Source organism: Notolepis coatsorum (genome assembly GCF_963971535.1).
Source record: "Notolepis coatsorum genome assembly, chromosome: 4".
In the NCBI taxonomy this organism is placed as follows: domain Eukaryota; kingdom Metazoa; phylum Chordata; class Actinopteri; order Aulopiformes; family Paralepididae; genus Notolepis; species Notolepis coatsorum.
The window spans coordinates 78,745,289-78,769,729 of NC_140168.1; the positions used below are offsets into that span (position 1 = coordinate 78,745,289).

Below are 24,441 nucleotides of genomic sequence, written 5' to 3' on the forward strand. Positions count from 1 at the left end.
GGAGAACATCTGATCTAAGGTAAGGAGTCTGTTACCAGTCTTGGGGTAATCAGAGCTGTTTTCGCTGAGATAACGGCGTATCCCCTATGTGCCGTGTGTGTGATCTTGCGGGAACGAGATAATTGATTTTTCAGCTTGCGTCTATAGCGTGCATATCGATAATCTAGCGTTTATTTGAAAACTATTCATAAATAGGCCGACAAATGACAACGTGTCTAGTGTATTCGAGAATATTCCAATAAATGCCGCTTATGAGGGAATCTTTCTATCTTCCCGGAAATTTTCGAGAGAACGATAGCTTTTCGAAATGCTATAAAAAGGATATTAACCGATTAAAAAAAACAATCCGTTTCGACAATGTTGACTGCAAACGAGTCATTGATAAGCGACGGGCAGATTAGCAACAAAACAAAGGGGACAAGTATTTTTAGTTGCATAAACTATATATATATATATATATATATATATTTATTTTAAAAATAATTTAATGAGTTTAAAATGCCCATCCCTATTACTTACAACCAAATGTGGTTTATATTCTCATATTGGTAAGAGCTCTGAGCCAGAATGTAAACCTTATATGCGTGTAAGAGCTCACACACATTTTGTTGGCCAACAAATGGGAGGGCTCTCTCTCTCTGATCTCTATCCTGCCACTGCAGTGGAAGGCAACAGTGTGTGGGTGTACAGTAATAAGCTTTAGCACAGTAATACCATAAGCTTATTTGTCTTACATCAGTTACCTCATTTAGCATCCAGATTAGGTTGTAAATACCGGCACAGTAGAGTAATAGCCCGTATTAGAGTATCCTTGCTGATGGTGTACGAAAGGCATTTAAAAATAGCTTGGTGGAGGTTAGAATAGATGTATGTGATCTAGTAGAACCTTCAGCCTGTGCTCTCATGTTGAGCCTTGATGATGTAGTCAGAAAGGCCCAAATGGCCGTTTAGGTTTACTTTATTTGTTCAAGGGTGACAGCTTACATTAATAAACATGGGAAAAAAAATGTAAATGTACCCAATTTTAGCCAAAAGGCTAATTTCCATTGGTAGTCCCCCTGCCAGAAGGTATACGCTAAAATCCTATGTAAAAAAGGGTTAGCAATACAAACAATATAAGCGAGATAAATAACATTCGAATAAAAACAAACAAAAGCACATAGGCACAATACACTCATGGACACAAGGACAGAGCACATGACAGATTAAATGGCCCAGGTATAGACAAACGCACAATATGCACACACACACACACACACACGCACAATGTTTCACAGTGGTTTTATACGTTTTTGACGGTATAACGGTCATTTGAAGGTACGTCATTTACAAATGACAAGGTGGTTTTGAGTATGGCACGTTTCTGTTAATCTTGTAATACAGCTGACTGTCATGGTGCTTCTCTATTCAAAACTGACACTTCTCATCCAGTCTCCATCACAGATTCCTTGTAAAATACAATAATCACAGTGTGGATGAGTCAGAATGTATTTAAAAAAAAAGCAGCATAAACATACATTCATACAATAAAATAGATGTAGTTCACATTTCAATAAATGAACCTGGGAACCCTCAATAAAGCAGTAGTAGATGGAGGGATACATGTTGAGCTAATACAACATATCAACATGCATGTAATTATTCTCTGGGCTGTCTTCCAGGTGTCTTCAGGCTGATGCAACATATCAACATACATGTAATGCATATATTCTCTGGGCTGTCTTCCAGGTGTCTTCAGGCTAATACAACATATCATGCACTTGTCCTAATAAACTAACCTACACTGTAGCACTCAACACTTTGATGAACATTGTTTCTCAGCTGATAGAGTTGTGCCCTTCCTGATGACTTGTCGTACAGAACTTGTAAGTCGCTTTGGATAAAAGCGTCAGCTAAATGACTAAATGTATATCAACATACATGTAATGCATATATTCTCTGGGCTGTCTTCCAGGTGTCTTCAGGCTGATGTTTTCCATCCTAACCCTCTGCACCGCCCTGCTCAGTACAACCCAATACAAACATTTTCACTTCAGTCAGTTGGAAATCTAAACGCAAAACAGTCGATACCTTTAGCTAACTGTATAATATTCATTCTCAAGTGCTTCTTAGCAGTTTGGATATATGACCGTTTGACCACGAGACGTTAAAGTTTTGCACACGGCACACGCACATAAAAATCCCTGAATTGATTGATTTGAATTGAAAGTAAATTGAGACGAAATTGGACATACATTCTATTGATTGAATTGGAAGTGAAGTGAGTCCAGCTCTGCAGACAGTCAGTGCCCGTACAGAGACAGACAGACGGCTGGACAGGCAGGCGGACAGACGGATGGACAGGCAGGCAGACAGATAGACAGAAAGACGAAGGGACCGACGGACGGGCAGGCAGACAGACAGGACAGGGTGGCTGTTCCAGCGAGCAGGTGGAGAAGCAGAGTGATGGAGAGTGACTGTCGGATCCCCATGGCCTGCCTCAGACCACGGGTCCTGGCCCTGCACGCTCTGTTCTGGGGCCTGGTCTCACTGAGGTGGGTAGTATCAGTAGAACAAATATCATATTGTAATTCATTTGACAGAATATTGCAATCTGCGATATATAATTCACAATGTTATTTTGATGATGAATGGTATTTTTACATTTTCATTGATGTGTTTTTGTAATCTTTTCATTGATGGTTTCTCACATATGTGGAATATGATTTGTAGGCCAGGGCATCTCCATCTAGTTGGAAATATTTTCCAGCCCCACCAAACCTGGTGCCCACCTACTGTGTACATGTAGGCTAGAATAAATGTTAGGCTACAAACATGCCATTTCCTCTACTCAGCGTTTCCGTTAGCCGGTAATTACCGGTATTTGGCCGGCAAAATCTGTTGAAGTCCGACATATTTAATCTCTCCGGTCATAGTGTCCGGTGAAAATAGTTCCCTCTGGGCACAGTTTGATTATTTGAATTGTATTTGGATGGGCTGGAGTTGGGTGAACGAAACAATCATTGCGTTTGTTGTCGTTGCTTCGCTCAGCGAGAGCTTGCTGCTGGATTTGCGGAAGGCATGCAGCTGCAGACCCACATAACCCACCAGCTTTGCTGGCACAGTGCGGTCCCCAGACCTGGAAAGCTGCTCTGCGGGTCTGCAGCTGGATGCTTCTTGCAAACTAACTGCTGCCGGCTCGCGCTGATAACAGCTTTCATTGTTGGACCGGCTGCTTGGTGGAGCAACGATGAAACGAATGTAATGAATCGTTCGTCGCATGGGCTATTTAATTTTGGCCTGTTTTGGTACGGTTCGGGTGATCAAGTTGTGCTTGGAGGGAGTTGTTTTCACCGGACATTATGACCAGCACCAAGTCGTTGGGAGGTGGAGAAATACATCACGCAAACCCGGCCACGATAACGTTGCCGTCTCTCTCTGCAAAATTTCTCAGTTCTTCGCTTGATATAATTAATACAAATGTCCAATATAACGGAATTCGTTAGCTCATAAAAATGTGATTATAACAGACTGCTGTTTAGTGTCGGACCGACTGCCCACATACGCGGTCTATTTTATTTCAAGTCAGCAGCAGCACGGAGTATCGAGGGACTTATTTTATTTGGAATATATTAATGACTGTATACGCAAAAGTAGCCTAGTTTTAAATAATAATATTATAAATCTACATGCCTTGAGGATGACATTCTTTATATAGTCTGCCTATAAATTGTTTTAAAGCTCAATAAACTATGACCGGAATTAATCTCATTTGTCCGGTAGATTGAAATCTTGCAGGTCACGGAGACCGGCAACAATTTTTTCTAACGGAAACCCTGCCTCTACTACTAACGAGACAAGATTAACATAACAAGACACAAAGACACAATTATAGTTTTATATTGGCAAATTATCCTGTGCCACTGAAATAATTAGGCCTAATTAAAAATGTAGTTGTAGGCCTACAGTAGGATAGATTTATTTTCATTCAAATAATAATAATTAGCCTTGTGTGGCAATTGGCAAAACGTATTTAGGCTTCTGAATGTGCTCTGTATAAAGAATAACACAAGACAGTCTGTTCATTTTTGTGGACATTGGTGTTTATTCGTTTTGGTAGGCTAAATTAATAAACTTATATTCGGTACTTGAATAAAAAACTTATTTACCCTTCTGTTTACTATTTTTATGAAATTATGTTTTTAAGTTGCAGGAAATTACAGCAAATTGCTTTCTTTATTGCAAATCTTTTTGCTTCCCATCCGAAACACCCTCTAACTGACTCTGCACCTTCTTGTTTGAACATCCTGGGGAAAGCCCTGTATATAATATCTTCACAAATGTGAATAATGTTAAGAGTAGCAGCACCGCTCCTGAGTGTGTTTGCAGATATCCAAGTGCTTCTGCGCAGAACCACCCCCAAAGTTCCTCCATGTCAGGAAAAGTGCGGCCCCCAGACCAGAGACATTTGGGGGGGTAAAAATAATGTCCTGGAACTTCTGCTCAGACCCTGGTCCCCGTGGTGCAAAACACAGCAGTGTTCCTGAAAAAGTCCCTTGTTCCGGGGGAAAGTTCCTGTTCTGAAATACAAGCTTAAAAGTGAATTTAGCCCAGTGGTCTGACGCTTGCAGTGTTATCTTCTAACCAATCAGCATTCTGTCTCTGTCCCACTGTCCTCATGATGCTGAAATGGCCTTTACCCCTGTGTGTTTTTCAGAGTGTTTGGAGCAGCGCTGTTGAGCGAGGAGAAAGGCACAGGTACTGACTGTTATCTGACTGTTATTTAACACTAGAAAGTTAGGTACTGACTGTTATTTAACACTAAACGCAGGTTCTGACTGTTATCTGACTGTTATTTAGACTAAAAACACAGTTACAAACTGTTATTTAACCCTTTTTTTATTCATAGGTACAATGGAAATAAGTATTGAACACATCAACATTTTGTTCAGTAAATGTATTTCCAATGAGCGTATTCAAGCGAAATTTGCACCAGACGTTTGTATTAACTCAAGAAATCCAGACAAGAAATCTAAACATTAAAGTCCATATGTAAATAAAGTTATGTGTAATAAAGTGGGAAAAAGGTATTGGACACACTAAGAATAAGCAGCACACCACAGCAAGGAAAGGCAAGGAACTAGCTGAAAACCAAAACTAATTAGGAGGCAACTCTACCTCCTATCTGTGCTAATAATGTCAACTTTGTTAGAATAATTGATGGGCTATAAAATGTTTTTTTGTTACCAAGGTGCCACACAAGAAACATCAAATGATGGGTAAAAAAGAGCTCTCAAGACCTTCACAAACAGATTGTTGCAAATCATGAAAATAGAATTGGCTAAGTAAAGACGTATTTCACAACTTCAGAATCTTCCAGTAAGCATCATTGGGGGCATTATCCATAAGTGGAAGCAACATCACTCCATCATCAACCGGCCATGCACAGGTGCTCCTCGCAACATTTCTGATCAGGGAGTCGGAAGGATACTTAGAAGAGTAGCCAGAGAGCCATGGACCACTAGGAAAGAGCTCCAGAAAGGCAGCAGGTACAACTGGGACGGAAAAGGCCATAGGCAATGCACTCCACCGCCATGGCCTCTGTGCGTGCTCAGCCCGCAAGACTCCACTACTGAAAAAAAGACATGTTGAAGCTTGTTTAAAGTTTGCCTAACAACATTTGGACAAGCCAGTGAATTACTGGGAGCATGTACTCTGGTCAGATGAGACCAAAATGTTACTTTCTGGCTGTCGCACAACACACCATGTTTGGAGGAGAAATGGCAGTGCACATTACCCGAATAACACTACCAACAGTGACGTTTGGAGGTGGAAGTATCATGGTGTGGGGCTGCTTCTCCTCTCCTGGTACTGGCAGACTTCATATCATTGAAGGAACAATGAATGGAGCCATGTACAGAGAGATTCTTGAGATGAACCTGCTGCCATCCACCAGGATGCTGAGGATGACACGTGGGTGGACCTTCCACCATGACAGCAATCCAAAGCATACAGCAAAGGAAACTTGCAGTTGATTTCAGAGAAAGAAAATCAACTTGTTGGAATGGCCCAGTCATTCACCTGACTTAAACCCAATTGAACATTTGTGGAAGCATCTGAAGATCCAGATTCACAAGAGGCCCCTCCGCAATCTTCAAGATTTAAAGACGATCTGTGTAGAGGAATGGGCCAAAATCACACCTGAATACTGCGGGTGATTAGTTACATCATAGAGAAAGCATCCTTGGAGCTGTCATTACAAACAAAAGCTTCTCCACTAAGTATTGAATTAATTTCAGTTAGTGTGTTCAATACTTTTTTCCTATGTCATTCCACTTTATTACACATAACTTTATTTTAGATTTTTCTAAAGTCTGGATTCCCTGAGTTAATAATACCAAAGTCTGGTGAAAATTTCACTTGAACGGCCACATTGGAAATATATTTACGGGACAAAATGCTGATGTGTTCAATACTTATTTCCCCCATTGTATTTGTTATTTATTTATTTTTCATGTTTTTTTTTCTTTTCTTTTTTTTCGATTTTCTCCCATCCCAATGTTAGTCGTTATGCCAATTCCCAATCCCCTTCCTGGTCGCTGCGCACTTACCCCCCACAGTCAGTCTGGGAGAGTGGAGGCTATCGCGTGCTTCCTCCGACACACGTCTAGCCAATCAACCGCTTCTTTTCACCTGGCAGCGCGGACTCTCACTGAGAGGGTGTAACGTGTGGAAGGATCACACTACCCCCCTTAGATCCTATCCTCGCTGAGCAGGCGCCCCGACCGAACTGTAGGAGTCGCTGTTTACAACGACCCGGACCCACCCCGCCAGCTTTCCCACCCTCTAATACAGCGGCCAGCCAAGCTGGTGACAACGCCGGAGCTGTGAGCTGGATTCGAACAGGCGAATCCAGCGTCTCCGGTGTTGGTGACGAACGCAATCTCCGCTACGCCACCTGACCGCCCTATTTTTCATGGTTTTTATTTGTATGGTGGTTTTCTGGTTATTCTACCGTCGGTTGATCAGAGTGGGTCGTCTGTTGTTCTGTTCCTCCAGGTCAGTTGATCAGAGCGTGTCGTCTGTTATTCTGTTCCTCGGGTCAGTTGATCAGAGCGTGTCATTGGTTTATTCTGTTCCTCCAGGTCAGTTGATCAGAGCGTGTCGTCTGTTATTCTGTTCCGCGGGTCAGTTGATCAGAGCGGGTCAATGGTTTATTTTGTTCCTCCAGGTCAGTTGATCAGAGCGCGTCGTCTGTTATTCTGTTCCTCGGGTCAGTTGATCAGAGCGCGTCGTCTGTTATTCTGTTCCTCCGGTCAGTTGATCAGAGTGGGTCGTCTGTTATTCTGTTCCTCCAGGTCAGTTGATCAGAGCGTGTTGTCTGTTATTCTGTTCCTCCGGTCAGTTGATCAGAGCGGGTCATTGGTTATTCTGTTCCTCCGGTCAGTTCAAAGTTTTTTGTTTTATTCATTTTTAAGTGACATTGATTTTAAGTTAAGTTATTAATCCCTTCTGGGATATGATTGTTCTGCATTTAACCCATTCTAACCATGTAAGAGCAGTGGGCAGCAGTTGTAATGCCAGTGGCAATTGGCAGTCTAGGGCAAAGGTAGGAGTCCAGGGCAAAGGTAGGAGTCCAGGGAAAAGGTAGGAGTCCAGGGCAAAGGTAGGAGTCCAGGACAACGGTAGGAGTCCAGGACAACGGTTGGAGTCCAGGGCAACGGTTGGAGTCCAGGGCAACGGTTGGAGGCGAGGGCAAAGGTTGGAGGCGAGGGCAAAGGTTGGAGGCGAGGGCAAAGGTTGGAGTCCAGGGCACAGGTAGGAGTCCAGGGCACAGGTAGGAGTCCAGGACAACGGTTGGAGTCCAGGGCAACGGTTGGAGTCCAGGGCAACGGTTGGAGGCGAGGGCAAAGGTTGGAGGCGAGGGCAAAGGTTGGAGGCGAGGGCAAAGGTTGGAGTCCAGGGCACAGGTTGGAGTCCAGGGCACAGGTAGGAGTCCAGGGCACAGGTAGGAGTCCAGGGCACAGGTAGGAGTCCAGGGCACAGGTAGGAGTCCAGGGCACAGGTAGGAGTCCAGGGCAAAGGTAGGAGTCCAGGGCAAAGGTAGGAGTCCAGGGCAAAGGTAGGAGTCCAGGGCAAAGGTAGGAGTCCAGGGCAAAGGTAGGAGTGTGGTGCTTGCATGCGTGTGCAATAAGGAGCGTGCTGCATAGTCCCATCATTCTGGAGGCCACATGGAGTCTCTCTGTGGACCATCTGTGAGCTGCATCTCTAAATGGTGCCTGATGCCAGATTGAGCATAAATCGGGTTTATTAATAAATAAATAAATAAATAATATTACCCCGGCTAGCCTATTGATCCAAACCATTGATCCAAAAATTGTGTCAGCAGTCAATTAATTAATAATAAAAAAACATTTTTACGTAATTAAAGGGGCACTTCACATAATCATAATTTGGCATTTAACCAGAGTGCAAATGTAACAGTAAAGTGCAATATACAATGTACAGGTGATTAAACTGGGTACAAAATATACAAATTAGTACGAATGGATGTAGAAGGAAAATAGCAATACCTTGTCTTATAGGGACTGCTACCTTATCATTTGATCTAGCTGTAATTAACACAAGGATTGAATGTCCTGGATGACATCACTGGTGGTCATAATCTAACATGAGCCTCTTGCCACATTCAAACTAATTTACTCTCAATAACGCAAATTTAATCTACATTGTTTTTTGTGAAGTGTCCCTTTTTAAGAAGTAAGAGTGAATTCTAACTCAAGCCATTCTCTCCCTCTCTTTCTCTGTGTCTCTGTCTCTCTCTCTCTCTGTCTGTTAGTGACCAGACCTAATTTTACTCCATGCTGGGTGATGGAGGACTTTGTGGTGACAGTAGAATGCTCTCAGTGTAACGCCTTCCTGTCGGTAAGATTCTCTCTCTCTCTCTCTCTCCTCTCTCTCCTCTCTCTCTCTCTCTCTCTCTCTCTCTCTCTCTCCCTCCCCCTCTCACATTCACTCACTCTCTCTCTCCCCCTCTCACACTCACTCTCTCCCCCCTCTCACACTCACTCACTCTCTCTCCCCCCTCTCACGCTCACTCACACTCACTCACTCTCTCTCCCCCCTCTCACGCTCACTCACTCTCACACTCACTCACTCTCACTCACACTCACTCACTCTCTCCCCCTCTCACACTCACTCCCTCTCTCTCTCTCCCCCCTCTCACACTCTCTCCCCCCCCCCCCTCTCTCTCTCTCCCCCTCTCACACTCAATCTCTCTCAGGAGAAAAAGGGAAGCGAGAGGCTTATGTTAGTTCCTCCACTCGCAGCTTTGCATATAATTCATACGACCCGTCCAGTATTTTTTAATATCACATATCTAGTAGATATGATCCTGTGAAGCTTGTCTGAAGTCCTCTCCTGTATGTCCCACCCTCTGCAGAAGTCCTGGACAGCATGCAGTCTCACAGGCTACGTAGAGAGAATCAACTGTACCAAGTCCAACAAAGACGAGTACAAGAGGTGAGCAGCTCCTCGTAGATACATCAGGGCTGCCCCCTAAAAGTCATTCGGAGACCCCTCAGTCAACTGAGATTCTTTGAGTCAAGCCAGTATTTTGTGTGTATACATATGTATGTCTATATATTAGGGCTGTCAAAGTTAATGCTTTAACTTTGGACATTAATTAAAATTATTTAAAGCGTTACATTTTTTTAATCTAGATTAATCTATGGAGTGAAATGTTCAACGTTCTGAACTTTCAGCAGTATCTTTGCTTGTTCTTTTTTTGCATTGACTCATGGACCTTTTTGAAAATCATCTGACATGATGATGGAACACATATTTGTTGTTAATATGATTTATATTACTGCTAGTTCATACAAGACATTATCGTCCTCTAAGCCAATCTGTACTTTAACATAGGCCTGGGTTGTTTTTATTTCTGTTAGCGCTGCGGATATAAGAAAGAGGTCTAGCTGAGTCAATGTTGATGGTTTTGTTGAACATTTGTATTTCACAGGAGAGAAACTGTATTCAAAGAAAGCTATTCAAATAGTCTTTGAATCTAAATGTACTTTGTTGATTTTACATTAATTCCATGATTTTACTCAAGTAAATATCTGTTACAAGCTTCGGTCTTAAGTAGAAAAATGCGGTTTTTAATCTATATTAATCTAGATTAATTACAGAAAATTGTGAGATTAATTAGTAATTTTTATCTATTGACAGCACTACTATATATATATATATATATATATAAAACCAATTTAGTACGTTTTTGCATATCAGTGGCCACAAAGAAAACGAATTTGTAAAATATGTTATCAGTATTTAGTCAGACTACATGATAAACTTAAAGGAACACGCCAACATTTTGGGAAATTAGCTTACCGTCTTCTCCAGAGAGAGACAAGAAGATAGATACCAGTTTCCGCTCTGTGCGTTCAGTAAAAAGCTATCTGGCAGGGGGGCTCCAGTAGCTCACTGCATATCTCTGCGCTATTTCTGCGTCGGGGAAAACCGTGCTGCGTCACGGATCTGGTGGACTCCGAGTTCGATTCCCGGACCCGCCGTCATTTGCCAGAATGTCTTCCCCTGCTCTATATCCCGTTTCCCCCTGTATCTGTCGGTCATGCTTGACCAGAAAAGCGATAAACGCTAAAAAAAAAAGTAAAAAAAAAAAAAAAAGGCTATCTGGCTGCACGTTAGCCTAGCTTAGCACAATGAATGGAAGCGGACAGTGCCGGTTAGCCTTCGGGAGAGGTGTTAGTTGGACAATGCCTAGGCTAAACGGCACTGTCCGCTTCCATTCATTGTGCTGTGCTAGGCTAATGTGCAGCCAGATAGCATTCTACTGAACGCACACTGTCAAAATGTTGGCGTGTTCCTTTAACGTGTGCAGACTTCGCAGTACAACCCTAGTACTGTCTCGTTATTCCGACACATGATTCCGACAACTCCACATGCAGACTAATGCATTGTCGGCAATTAAAACATGTACTTGATTGACAAAGGTCAGAGATCAAGATTTGAAACTCTGCAATAGAGGGGACAATCTCAAGCGTTAAGGATAGCTGGAGTTCATTCCATGGCATCATAGTGAAATGCAGATTTCCCCTGTTCCAAGCAAACTCGGGGGACGTTAAGGACCAGCCGGTCACTGGAACGGGTTCCATAGGTTCCAACATTCCATTCCAATAATAGAATAGAATAGAATAGAATAGAATAGAATAGAATAGAAATACTTTTATTATCCCGTGGGAAATTAGACACTGCAAATCGCTCAACATTTAAACATTTAGACAGGACGGGTCACAATTTAGAATGATAACACAAATCAAATCAAGTTGCCTAGGATAAGAGTAGAGTAAAATAAAATAGGATAAAATAAAATATACAGAAATAAATACAGTAAGAACATACTGAGCATGGGGTAAACAATTTGGTCAATATAATTATAATTTACATCTAACTAATGAAATATGAAATATATATTCCAGTATTCACAGTGTCACAAGGTGCAGTATGCTTTAGGTAGTCTATTGTCCTCCTTGGGTTCCAATAAGACCTAGATCTATGTCTAATGTAGTATAAGGAGGTAGCTTACCAATAATGATGTAGTATAAGGAGGTAGCTTACCAATAATGATGTAGTATAAGGAGGTAGCTTACCAATAATGATTTAGTATAAGGAGGTAGCTTACCAATAATGATGTAGTATAAGGAGGTAGCTTACCAATAATGATGTAGTATAAGGAGGTAGCTTACCAATAATGATGTAATATAAGGAGGTAGCTTACCAATAATGATGTAGTATAAGGAGGTAGCTTACCAATAATGATTTAGTATAAGGAGGTAGCTTACCAATAATGATGTAATATAAGGAGGTAGCTTACCAATAATGATGTAGTATAAGGAGGTAGCTTACCATTAAAAATAAACAAATTTCAGTGTTTGTTGTGCCTCTCAACCTTGTTGGGCCAACCAACCCTCTCATAAAGGACACATGAGTGAAAACGCATAACGAATGTTACGTTTGTATACAAGGTGAGTCTCGGTGGGTTCAGAATGAACAACATGGGCCAAACACCCTCCCAAACTGCATGCGCAGATTGATAAACCTAGATCTCTGGACAATCCAGAGAGACTCCTTGGGCAATCTGCGCATTCGGAGTTCGGTAGTAGGTGCGGAGAAAGTGCCGATCGACTTGGGATTGGTCTCTCCGTGTTCAGGAGACTCTGGTGTATAAAAGTCTATTGGATCATGTCTCCAGCACCCCCACAACCGTAGCTACAACCACTTACGTCAAGGCTCTCATCCACATTCATTCATTTTCTCTCCCCGCTCTCTCCTCCATGAGCTCGTAACGCGGAAGTGCAGTGGTCTATTACAGGCAGGGTTAGTATCAGGAAACAGTGTTAACAATCTTGCATTTGTGTAGTGTGTGCAATGTAAGATTTTAAATTGAAATGAGCACATGCCTAGCACATATCAATGAGCACATGCCTAGCACATATCAATGAGCACATGCCTAGCACATATCGATGAGTACATGCCTAGCACATATCAATGAGCACATGCCTAGCACATATCGATGAGTACATGCCTAGCACATATCAATGAGCACATGCCTAGCACATATCGATGAGCACATGCCTAGCACATATCAATGAGCACATGCCTAGCACATATCAATGAGCACATGCCTAGCACATATCCATGAGCACATGCCTAGCACATATCCGCACATGCCTAGCACATATCCATGAGCACATGCCTTTATCCATGAGCACATGCCTAGCACATATCCATGAGCACATGCCTAGCACATATCCATGAGGAATCGACGAGGTCTAATATTGCCTCCCACTGCTCCAGATCTTTAGAGTAGCCAGAGATGGGATGTCAATGTCAAGGATGTATGAAGGTGAATGATTGGGGAACTGTTTCGCACAAAGTGCCGAATTTAAAAATGGCGAAATAAATGTTTCTGATGGTTGGTAGATATGACACAGAATGATACAAAAATATTGTCTGAATAAAGATCTCCAATGAATTGAATGCCCTTATTATGCCACACGTGTAACACTGGGTCGTCTCCCTCTCTTTCTCTCTCCCTCTTTCTCTTTCTCTCTCTCCATCTCCCCCCCCCCCCTCTCTCTCTCTCTCTCTCTCTCTCTCCCTCTCCCCCCCCCCCCTCTCTCTCTCTCACTCACTCCCTCCAGCTGTCGCTCCACTGTGATGGAGGAGCACCTCTTCTGGAAGTTTGAGGCGGTCATGTTGGGTATGACTGTCCTCCTGGCGCTGGTGGTGGTGGCCAGACAGCGGTCTCTGGACCGGCTCGCCTCCGAGAAGGTCCGCCGGCAGATAGAGTCCATCTAGTAGCAGGAGAGTCACCACCCAAGAACCAGAACCCCTGCGAGAACCGGCTGATGTTCACTTCACGTTAAACTCTGAAGAAGTGGGCGTGGCCGACAAGCCTCTAGGAGAGAAGCTGGATTCGGGCAAGAATCAGAATGCCGTCATCCACAGACTGAAAGAAATACGTTTAAACCTTTTGGTTGACTGGTTGACTGTCCCTCTAGCATAGAAATTGACGCAGGAACTAAATCAGGCCAGGACTTTTTTGGGCTGGAACTGGATTGGAATTGGAGAGAGACCACTGGTCTACTTTGACACTATGACACTGTGGTCCAGCACACAACAGACCTTAATGAGACCTGAAGCCCAGCCTGCCCAGGATACACCCCAAACGCCCAGTCCGGTGGGGTCCCCTGCTACGCCCCTTTACAACCTCTCCTGAAACACAAAAACAAAATACATACATGTATGTTTTGCTCTAGGTATCTGAGATATTTGTTATTTTCTCAAGTATTATTCTCACACCGCTAGATACTATCTGCATTATCGGAGAGAATGGTTTGGAAGGACGGTAAAGATTAGAAATGGAGACCCACTGGATTTTAACCCACAGAGTAAACGTTTCATGCCTAGATTTGAACCCACAGACTAAACATTTGACCCCTAGATTTGAACCCACAGACTAAACATTTGACCCCTAGATTTGAACCCACAGAGAGTAAACATTTGACCCCTAGATTTGAACCCACAGAGTAAACATTTCACGCCTAGATTTGAACCCACAGAGTAAACATTTCACGCCTAGATTTGAACCCACAGAGTAAACATTTCACGCCTAGATTTGAACCCACAGAGTAAACATTTCACGCCTAGATTTGAACCCACAGAGTAAACATTTCACGCCTAGATTTGAACCCACAGAGTAAACATTTCACGCCTAGATTTGAACCCACAGAGTAAACATTTCACACCTAGATTTGAACCCACAGAGTAAACATTTCACACCTAGATTTGAACCCACAGAGTAAACATTTCACACCTAGATTTGAACCCACAGAGTAAACAAGAGGGCTTAATTAGGACCGTGACTCGAACTGTCCAGTTTTACTCCGATGTTACCATGGTAACGGAACTCATGTCGTCGTGAGGAGGTTAAATGTCACTCTGCTCTCGTTGAAAACAACCAGAGCTGTGTGGAAATCATACCATGTAGAACTTTTTTCCCCATTTCCATCTTTAGTGACTCTTAAAAATCAACCGCTTAAAGGTGCTGTAAGTGATATTCTCTTTGTTAAAATAAGTTGTTAAATAGCTCTACATTCCGACAGCCATCACTGATATAGAGTGTCTGGCCAGTGACATGGGTCTCCCAGTCCCTCCGCTCGGCAGTAAACAGAAAATAAATCTTCTGGTATCCCTTCCCACTTTCTCCAATCGGGAGGGAGAACCCTAGTATCTTGTCGAGACAAATTTGCTGGCAGATTATTTAACTTGTTTCAGGCGCACCACTTATTTTAACAAAGAAAATACCACTTAAAGCACCTTTTTTAAACATCTTTTAAACGGTAGCCCCTCCCTTCCAAGAGAGGTTATGTTTCCATAGCAAAGGGAATAAGTCATAAACACGTTTTGTGTTGATTTGATGATTTTTAGTTTCCTGGATTGTTCTTAGATTATGCGTTTGAGGAGTCTGATGACAAGCAGAAACACTGGCCCGCGGCAACCTGTTCCAAAACACTTGTCACTCTTGCGTTGATCGTATCGTGCCTGTTACCGCTCCACGAGAGAAACGTCGCTAGCGATGTTGCACAAGATATCACCTCTTCAAACCACCTGTCCCCATGACACCGCGGCTGTGTCTAGAAAGAGGAATCTTCTAATGAAATGTATACTTTTTATTTAAATTTGTTTAAATTGTATAAAGGGTTTGAATGTGTTTTCACAGGCCTGTTGACTCTAAAGGGGCTCTAAAGAGCCAAATGATGCATTTTAATTCCACCTGGACCACGGGCTACTTTAAAGTCATGTGATTATCACATGAATAAACGGGCGGATTATCATTTCAACCTGGTGTTGACCCAGTAACCAGTACCACAGATAGTTTCTTTAATAGTTGTCTAGATATGCCTCTGTTCACTACACATTTTAAGAGTTTTCATTCACTGGACGTGTCGCTGACATCACTTTACCCCACGGAACCTCTTTGACCATATAAGGAAACCCCCCGCTTCTCCCTCTTATCTCCTGGAACCAAGAACGATCCCCAATAATTTCAGAGTTGACCCGAATGCCTTACCAGGTTATAATAATAAACCCCTCCCGGTTGGTAAATATGAGATTTCTGAGGTTGATCTGTTAATGACACGGCTCTTAATACAGTTAACACTTGATGGTTTATATCTTAATCGTATTCAGTTCTCCACATCCTTTTATGTACGTTTTATATATATACGGTAACCTAAACTTGACCTTAACCATAGCTTTAACCTCCCTGGAGAAGTGACGCCTAACCCTCAGCTCAAATATCCTGCTTAATATCTGTTTGTTATTCATCACAAACTAAAGGCACACTTATGCTGCGGACGTGACACGTTTTCCCTCCACATTTACCGACCCGATGACGGGCAGTGTGCACATTAACCACAGAGTCTGTGAAATTAATGTACACATTAACCACAGTTAACATACACATTTCCCCCGAAAATGTTCAAAAATCTCAGTTTCCCCACATTTACCATAAAATCTATATTTATTTCACATGACTTTCATTGTGTCATGAACGACGATGTGGGGTTGGAATCACTAGTAACGCGCAGGGAGCATGTTGGTTGAGCCTGACGTTCTCTTATAGCAACGCGTTCTTTATCAAACAGACTGGGGATGGGTAGGTTCCATACAGGTGTTTTATCTTCATTCATACAGGTTGTTGGCAGAGAAAGAGTAGCTGAAGAGAATTGTCAGTATTTTTCCAGAAACTTTCATCATGTACAAACAGATGGTTTTATCATTGTTTTACATTTCAACTGTAAATACTGTATTTTTATGTAAGATGCGTTTTTTTTCTTTTTCTGGAGATGACAACGTGATGAGATTCTGCCAGAATACATGAAAAATGATATGCTGAAGATATGTGTGCGTGTCTTTCTGTCTCATGCTGTGAATTCACCGTAGATTAACTATAAATGAATATGGAACTCCTCTATAGCTGGTTTAATAGAGTATAGCATGGCTATACTATTCACCCGTCTGCCACATAGTAAATAAAATAACCTCTGCATTTGCATGATGACAGCAGAGAATTGGGCGCGTTTCGGCAGTTCCCACCAGTCATGGCAGCTGAAAACCCATGCAATTTTCTGCCGTTGACTAAAAAAACACTTCTTCAATCAATATCTGAAATTATCTTTTATTTTTTTTTATACTAACCTTAAACCTTGTCTATACTACTGTAGTCAAGACTGTAGCACTAAAGTTCAACACTGTTTGATGAACAATCTTACTTACCCTTAGCTGCCAGAGTTGTACCCTTCCTGCTGACTTCTTGTACAGAACTTGTGAGTCGCTTTGGATAAAATCATTCAGCTAAATCACTAAATGTAAATGTAGCCAAGACGAAACTTAACAAAATGCATTTAAAAAAATGTATGTCAAAATGGTTACACTAACCTTCTTGAGACGGTCACTGGCTGCACTAACCTTCCTGAGACGGTCACTGGCTGCACTAACCTTCCTGAGACGGTCACTGGCTGCACTAACCTTCCTGAGACGGTCACTGGCTGCACTAACCTTCTTGAGACGGTCACTGGCTGCACTAACCTTCCTGAGACGGTCACTGGCTGCACTAACCTTCTTGAGACGGTCACTGGCTGCACTAACCTTCCTGAGATGGTCACTGGCTGCACTAACCTTCCTGAGACGGTCACTGGCTGCACTAACCTTCTTGAGACGGTCACTGGCTGCACTAACCTTCCTGAGACGGTCACTGGCTGCACTAACCTTCCTGAGACGGTCACTGGCTGCACTAACCTTCCTGAGACGGTCACTGGCTGCACTAACCTTCCTGAGACGGTCACTGGCTGCACTAACCTTCCTGAGACGGTCACTGGCTGCACTAACCTTCCTGAGACGGTCACTGGCTGCACTAACCTTCCTGAGACGGTCACTGGCTGCACTAACCTTCCTGAGACGGTCACTGGCTGCACTAACCTTCCTGAGACGGTCACTGGCTGCACTAACCTTCCTGAGACGGTCACTGGCTGCAATGAGTTAATAATAATAATAATAATTACTTTTATTTAATAATAATAAATAAAAAAATAATAAAAATAATTATTATTTTCATACAGCAATTGCTGTTCAAAGTGCTTCACAGTAAAAAAATACAGGCATAAGCGAGCATCATTTAAAAAAAAATTTTTTAAAGGTAAACTAGTTTTCCAGTAATACAAATAATAAAATGGAGGCGGCTGGGTGGCGCAGCGGACATTTCACTCGTCACCAACGCAAGTGACACCGGGTTCAACTCTGGCTGTCTGCGTTGCCTCCGGCTTGGGCCGGCCGTCATACTAACTCAATTGGCAGAGTTAGCGGGTGGAAGTCGATGGGTGGTAATCTGGACATTGTGGACAGCGACTCCTACAGGTCGGTTGGGGACGCCTGCACAGCAGAGACAGGAAATGGCGGGGGTAGTGTGAGCCTCTCGCACGTTACACCTCGCCAATGAGAGTCTGTGCTGGAAGGTGAAAAGATGTGACAGCCTGCCTCCTCGTGTATCGGAGGGGACACGTGATGCAAGGCTTCGCCTTCTATCCTCCCTACAACCGGCCAGTGGGGGGCATATGCGAGCAACGTTCAAGACAGGGGAGAGGAGAATTGGCACAATGGAATTGGGATGGGAGAAAAATAGAAAGAGGAGAACAAGTATAAAAATAAAAATAAATAGAATCGATTAGATTAAAAAAGTGCGGTTTGATTCAGTTTAAAAATAGGCTAAAAATTATCAAATAGAACGGACAGTAAAAAGTGATTGTTTAATAAGAAATATATAACAACAGAGCAGTGCATCGCTCTTAATACGTTGAGTTAATACTTTGAGTTTCTTTACAAAGTTCTAACATACAACAGAGCATCGCTCTTAACATTTTGAGTTTCTTTACAAAGTTCTAAAATACAACAGAGCAGTGCATCGCTCTTAACACTTTGAGTTTCTTTACAAAGTTCAGTTTTGAATTACAACAGAGCAGTGCTCTTAAAATTACAGTGCATAGGAGGTAGTGAGATAAAAGTTGCATAGAACCGACACATGAATTTGATAGGAAGTGTATAAAAGTAGGTAGGGTAAGAATAGTGCAGGTAAAGTACAATTTGTGTCAGGATATCCCTGATGTTTCATTTAAATGCCTGAGCAAAGAGATAGGTTTTAAGCTGTCTTTTGAAGATGTCTAGCGAGTTGGCTTCCCTGATGTTTTGAGGTAGTTTGATCCATAGTTTTGGGGCATACGGTAGTTGATAAAGGCTGCATCACCGAGTTAACTCACCCACTAGATGGAGGCAAATACCACCGTTTGACCTTGACATCCAATGATTTACCCAGCAATTGTGAACTGTAAGGCACCATTAGAAACTGTCCCTGCGCACCCTGGCCCATCCATCCACAATCTTTTTGTCATGGTAAACAAGAATACCCTGAAGACTCTAGCAGGAGCACTCATTCAAGGGTACTACGACTATGCTTGCACCTCATGGTACCAAAGCACCTCAAAGGCACTAAAAAACAAATTACAAACATCTCAAAACAAGCTAGTCAGACTACTACTTGACCTGACTCCTAGAACCCACCTCACCCCTGCCCACTTTGACAACCTAGGATGGCTTAGAGTAGACGACAGAGTACAGCAACTTGCAATGGGCCTGGTCTACAAGATACACTACGCGACCAAGGTACCCATGTACATGTCAAAATACTTCCCAAAGGTCAGTGAATACCACGATCACAACACCAGAGGGAGCTCCACAAATCATGTAAAACCCAGATTCGGCTCAAACAAGGGACTAAACACGTTTCGCAATTATGCCACATCAATGTGGAACGCCCTGCCTAAAGCTGTAAAGGAATGTGAATCACTACCCACCTTCAAAAACACTCTCAAAAAACACCTACGTGAGACTGCAATTCGAAACTGGCCCCTACAAATGTCCTAACCTAGTTGCACAGTAAATGACCAAGTAAGGCTTTGTCAACATTCCAATGTACAGTGTAAAATGTGTGTGTGTCCCCTACCCAACCCCCCCCCCCCCCCCCCCCCCCCCACCTCCAATGTACAGCCCTCACCCAACCCACCCAACCCCACCCCACCAACCTCCTCCAATGTACAGTTTCTACGCCAAATGTATATACACTCCTTTTCTGGACACTTTTGTATCACAAACAGTACTGTATTTGCAAATCTGATATGTCATAAATGTATAGATGTAGCAGTACTGTCTATCTGTATGTCATGTATGTCATATATGTTATGATGAATTGAAAATGGGGGACCCTGGTGGAAACAAGACGAAAGTCTTTCTCTGGTCTGCATCCCCTTAACAATTGTATGTATTGAGATGTACTGTACTGTACCCATTCTGCAATCTGTTAATAAACTTTTCAATCAATCAATCAATCAATGGATACCTCAATGGAGGTCAAGGCAACAACTTTGTAATATACTCTCCATTTGAAAAAGTAACATGGAGCTCTGTTCACACAGAGAAAATACCCCCTTCTGATAATGGATTTACCCAGTAATGTGAACTGTAAGGTCCCATTAGAAACTGTCCATGTGCCCATTGGCTGGAATGCAAAAGACATCAATGGCCTTTTGACACAAATTGACTAGCCCTAACCCAATCTTACTGTTTATAAACTTAACCCTAACCAACCTAACCCTTAACCTTACTGTTTATAAACTTAAGCCTAACCTCACTGTTGATAAACTTAACCCTTACTGTAACTGAGGGGTACAATTCCTGTATTGATAAGTATGGTATCATTAAACCACTACCGCTTTATGTACTTTAACTACTGGCCACACAGTACATGATATAGATATGATGAACACTTTCCCACCATGAAACCAAGTCCACACAAATGTATAAATCGAATATTTAATATATAGCAAAGGGTATATACAACGTTCACTTAATGACATTTATGATTTGAATGCACTTGTAAGGCAAATGAGTATTCGTAGGCAAATCAACATTGAATGTCCAATCTCTGGTTACGCAGGAAGCAAGTATACAACCTGGTTCTTTAGGGAACTATAGCGATGGTACTTTAATGATTATAGCTGGATATACTAAAGGGGGGTCCTGCTGGTTGTAAGTCAGTAGGGGGGGGGGGGTTAGGAGAGCCGCTGGCGATATCCCATCTGGTCAACGATTTCTTGGGAGAATTCAGAGTGCTGAACACGGTGCCCACAGAACCTTGGTCCACAGATGAATACCGTTGGGCCCTCTTGTAGACGGTAGCTGCCGGTCCACAACGAAGAGACGTGAGGCGACCTCACTCGGGGTAGAGCGCCGTCTCACCTGGACTCCTCTCGGGGGGTAGTTCCAACACTCACCAGTGTTGGCTGTTATCCATGGCATAATCAAAGCACCCAAAGCAAGTAGATAATCCAAGCCGTGTAGGGCTCGCCGTTGTCCGGGTAAGGTAATCCAATGTGCAGGTCCACTCGTCCTAGCCCAGAACTCCTCGGATGAAAGCACCACACGTGGTCTGCCCAGCCTGGTTAAGACTCTAGATAACGCGAGGAAACGATGGGGGTACTGCTCACTGTATAACTCTAACCGAACGATGCACCATACATAATAGACTATTATTAACTTAATAGAAATACGTCCCACTCGACGGTATAGTGCCAAACTATGACAATTCAACTATTAATCCACACGATGTCTCAATGCCATTCTGAGGCCAAGTTGACCATACTGCACCACACGTGTATCGTGGGTGAGGCTTAACGTCTTGCCACTAGGTTGGAGGGTAAAGAACTAAGGGCTAAGGGACTAAAAAGAAAGTTCTACTTTACTTGCGCCATATATATATGCGCTGTGAACAAATAGTACCATTCGTATTTCGCCAGACGTATTCCTACGCGGAACCGGGCTAGTAACGACATGTTCGTCGGCACGATTGAACTTGAACCAAGGGGCTTGGCTGCTGGCGCCAAGTTCTTGTCCAATGAGAGAATGAAACTATTATGGGCTGTTAGTAGACCAAAGGGATATTCAGTGTATATGTACAAGGAATATACAAGGGATATCAAACGATATACAAATACTATTAAATATATATCCATAAATAAATATATATATTCGGTTTAATCTGATCCTTCACAACAGCCGCCCCCTAATTAGTCCCACCTAATTAGCTAAGCAGAGACAGATTAACCGCACTGTCTACCACTCAAGGTCCGCTGTAAGGGTCAGTCAACTCACAAAGTCATGGGGTCATGGTCATCATCGATAGTGTCTGGGAGTCTAGGCAGTTCTATTAGCCTCGCCACGGGTCGTGTGTAAGTTCGCCCTTGGACGAGCACCTCAGCTGCTCGGACCTTGCCATCGGCACCGGTGATCACTTTGCTTACGCGGCCAGCCGGCCACATAGCTCTGGGTAGTGACTGGTCGATAATCATGACGACTGTTCCTTCTGTCAAATTGTCTCTCTCTTTTACCCACTTCTGGCGGGTCTGTAGAGACGGTAGGTAGTGGAGTAGAAAGCTGTTCCAAAACTTGTCAGCTAGTACTTGACTGTACCTCCACATTCTTCGGCCGTTCGCTTCTTCAGGCCTGTACATTGTCTGGGGTAGCGCGGGGTCCAGCCGCCCCATCAAGAGTGTGTTGGGGGTGACTGGGTCGACATCTGCTATATCACTGGAGACGTAGCCGAGGGGCTTGGAGTTCAATACTCCCTCGATCTCCGTGAGGACTGTCATTAAGACTTCTTCCGCTACAGTCTGGGCCCCAAGCACGGCGTACAGGGCTGTCTTTATAGAACGTACTTCTCGTTCCCAGGTTCCACCGAAGTGGGGTGCGTTCGGGGGATTAAACTGGAAGTCAATCTGGGATGGAGCGAGGTGGGTCTTAAGTTCTGGGCCCATAGCTTGGAAGCTCTCTCTCAGCTCTCTTTCTCCGCCTTTGAAGTTTGTCCCGTGATCAGACAACAATGTAGACGGTTTTCCTTTCCGCGATGTGAATCTTCGGAAGGCCATAAGGAATGAGTCTGTGCTCATGGTTGGAAGGAGTTCGATATGTATCGCTCTGGTGGTCATGCATTTGAATACAATACCCCACCGCTTCTCGGTTCCTCTTCCTTTCTTTATATACAACGGGCCAAAACAGTCCATGCCTGTGGAGTGGAATGGCTTGTCGCCGAGTCGGAGGCGACAGGGAGGTAGGTCAGCCATCCGGGGTATGCTGGGCTGCGCGCGCCACTTTCGGCAGTCTAGACAGGTTCGCTGGAAGCGTCGCACCGCTTCTCTTCCTTGAAGTATCCAATAGCGACGTCTGATCTCCGCGAAGACTCTCTCGGCTCCTGCGTGGTGCACATCCTCGTCGTATTTCTTTATGATCAGCTCTGTGACCTTGTGTCGGCTGTTCAAGACTATCGGGTACTTAACGTCATCCGGTAGGTCGGGGGCTCTCCGCAGACGACCACCCACTCTGATGAGATTATGGGCGTCGCTCTCGGGTGCCAGGTGGAGCAATCTGCTGTCTGATGGGACGGGCTTTCCTCCCTGTAGACAGTCTAGCTCGTCGGGGAACGAGTCTCTCTGGGCTCGTTGTAGTAGAAGAAGTTCTGCTTCGTCGTAGTCAGCTGCTGAAATGTCGGCAGTGGGCTGAATCTCTGGGTGGTGCCACAGGAATGTCTTTAGCTGCGCACTCTGTAGGGTAATGCAATCATCTATGTTGGGGTCTGTGGAGGCGACTGTGCTCAGTCCACAGAACATAGGTTTCTTGTTCTCAGCCTCCTCTTTACTCGCTTCCCGTGGGGTGGGCGTAGGCCACTCTTCTTCCGGGAGCTTGAGGAACTCTGGTCCGTCACTGTAGATGTTGCGACGGGTGAGGTCATCTAGGGACATTCCCCGGGTGATGACGTCAGCTGGGTTGTGTTTGGTGTCCACATACCGCCAGCTCGCTGCTTCTGTTAACTCTTGAATCTCGGTGACTCTGACTCCCACGAAGACTTTGTATCTGCATGAATCAGACTTGATCCATGTGAGTACTGTCGTGGAATCTGACCACAAGATTGTTCTGTGCACCGGAATGGTGAGTTCACGTTGGGTTAACGTGGCTAGATGCGCTCCTGCTAGGGCTGCGCAGAGCTCTAGACGCGGGATAGATTGTTGCTTTCGTGGGGCTATTCTTGAGCGAGCCAGGATGAAAGCAGTGTGTATCTCTCCTCCCTTCTCTTGGGCACGCAAGTAGGCCACTGATCCATAGGCTACTTCGGAGGCGTCGCTGAAGACGTGTAGATCCATCTTGCATGTCTCTGGCCTCACTGTGGGTGGGAAGTAGCTGCGGCGTATATTGACGCCTGGGAGTGAGCGGAGTTCCGTCTCCCACTCTCTCCATGTGGAGGCAAGGGGTGCAGGTATTGGGTCGTCCCAGCCCTGGTCCTTGTCCCATAATGCTCGTACAATCATCTTTGCCCTGGTGGTGTAAGGTAGAATACATCCCAACGGGTCATATTGTCTGGCGAGTGTTCTGTACACACTCCGTCTGGTGGTCGGTATCGCCGTCGACCTTCCCTGCTCCGTGGTCAGGGGTTTGTGTCTATAGTGGAGCGAGTCTGTTTTGAAGCGCCAGACTAGTCCTAGTGTCATTTCTTGGGCTTCTCCTGGGATGGTCGCCATCCAGGTCTCGCTGCTGGCAGCCTTGTCCACGGGGGAGAGGCTGCGCAATACGTGCGGGTCGCTGCTGGCCCACTGCCTGAGATCAAAGCCGCCTTTGATCAGGGAGGCGCGTAGCTTGAGTAGGAGAGCCTCGGCTTCTTCTTGAGTCGAAACGCTTTGTAAACAGTTGTCCACGTAGAAACTGTTCTTCACACTGTGT

At 44.0% G+C, this 24,441-nt stretch overlaps 1 protein-coding gene across 1 annotated transcript in view; it reads left to right on the forward strand.

Moving 5' to 3' along the window:
* Window positions 1–16,466, forward strand: part of jtb (jumping translocation breakpoint) — a 32,934-nt gene extending 16,468 nt beyond the window's left edge. Inside the window, exons 2-6 of the mRNA XM_084312241.1 lie at window positions 1,955–2,534; window positions 4,697–4,737; window positions 8,819–8,904; window positions 9,422–9,501; window positions 13,206–16,466. Of these exons, the coding sequence (XP_084168367.1) occupies window positions 2,446–2,534; window positions 4,697–4,737; window positions 8,819–8,904; window positions 9,422–9,501; window positions 13,206–13,362 (453 nt within the window). The 5' untranslated portion in view covers window positions 1,955–2,445 and the 3' untranslated portion in view covers window positions 13,363–16,466. The remainder of the gene's footprint in view (window positions 1–1,954; window positions 2,535–4,696; window positions 4,738–8,818; window positions 8,905–9,421; window positions 9,502–13,205) is intronic.
* The last annotated feature ends 7,975 nt before the right edge of the window (window positions 16,467–24,441 follow it).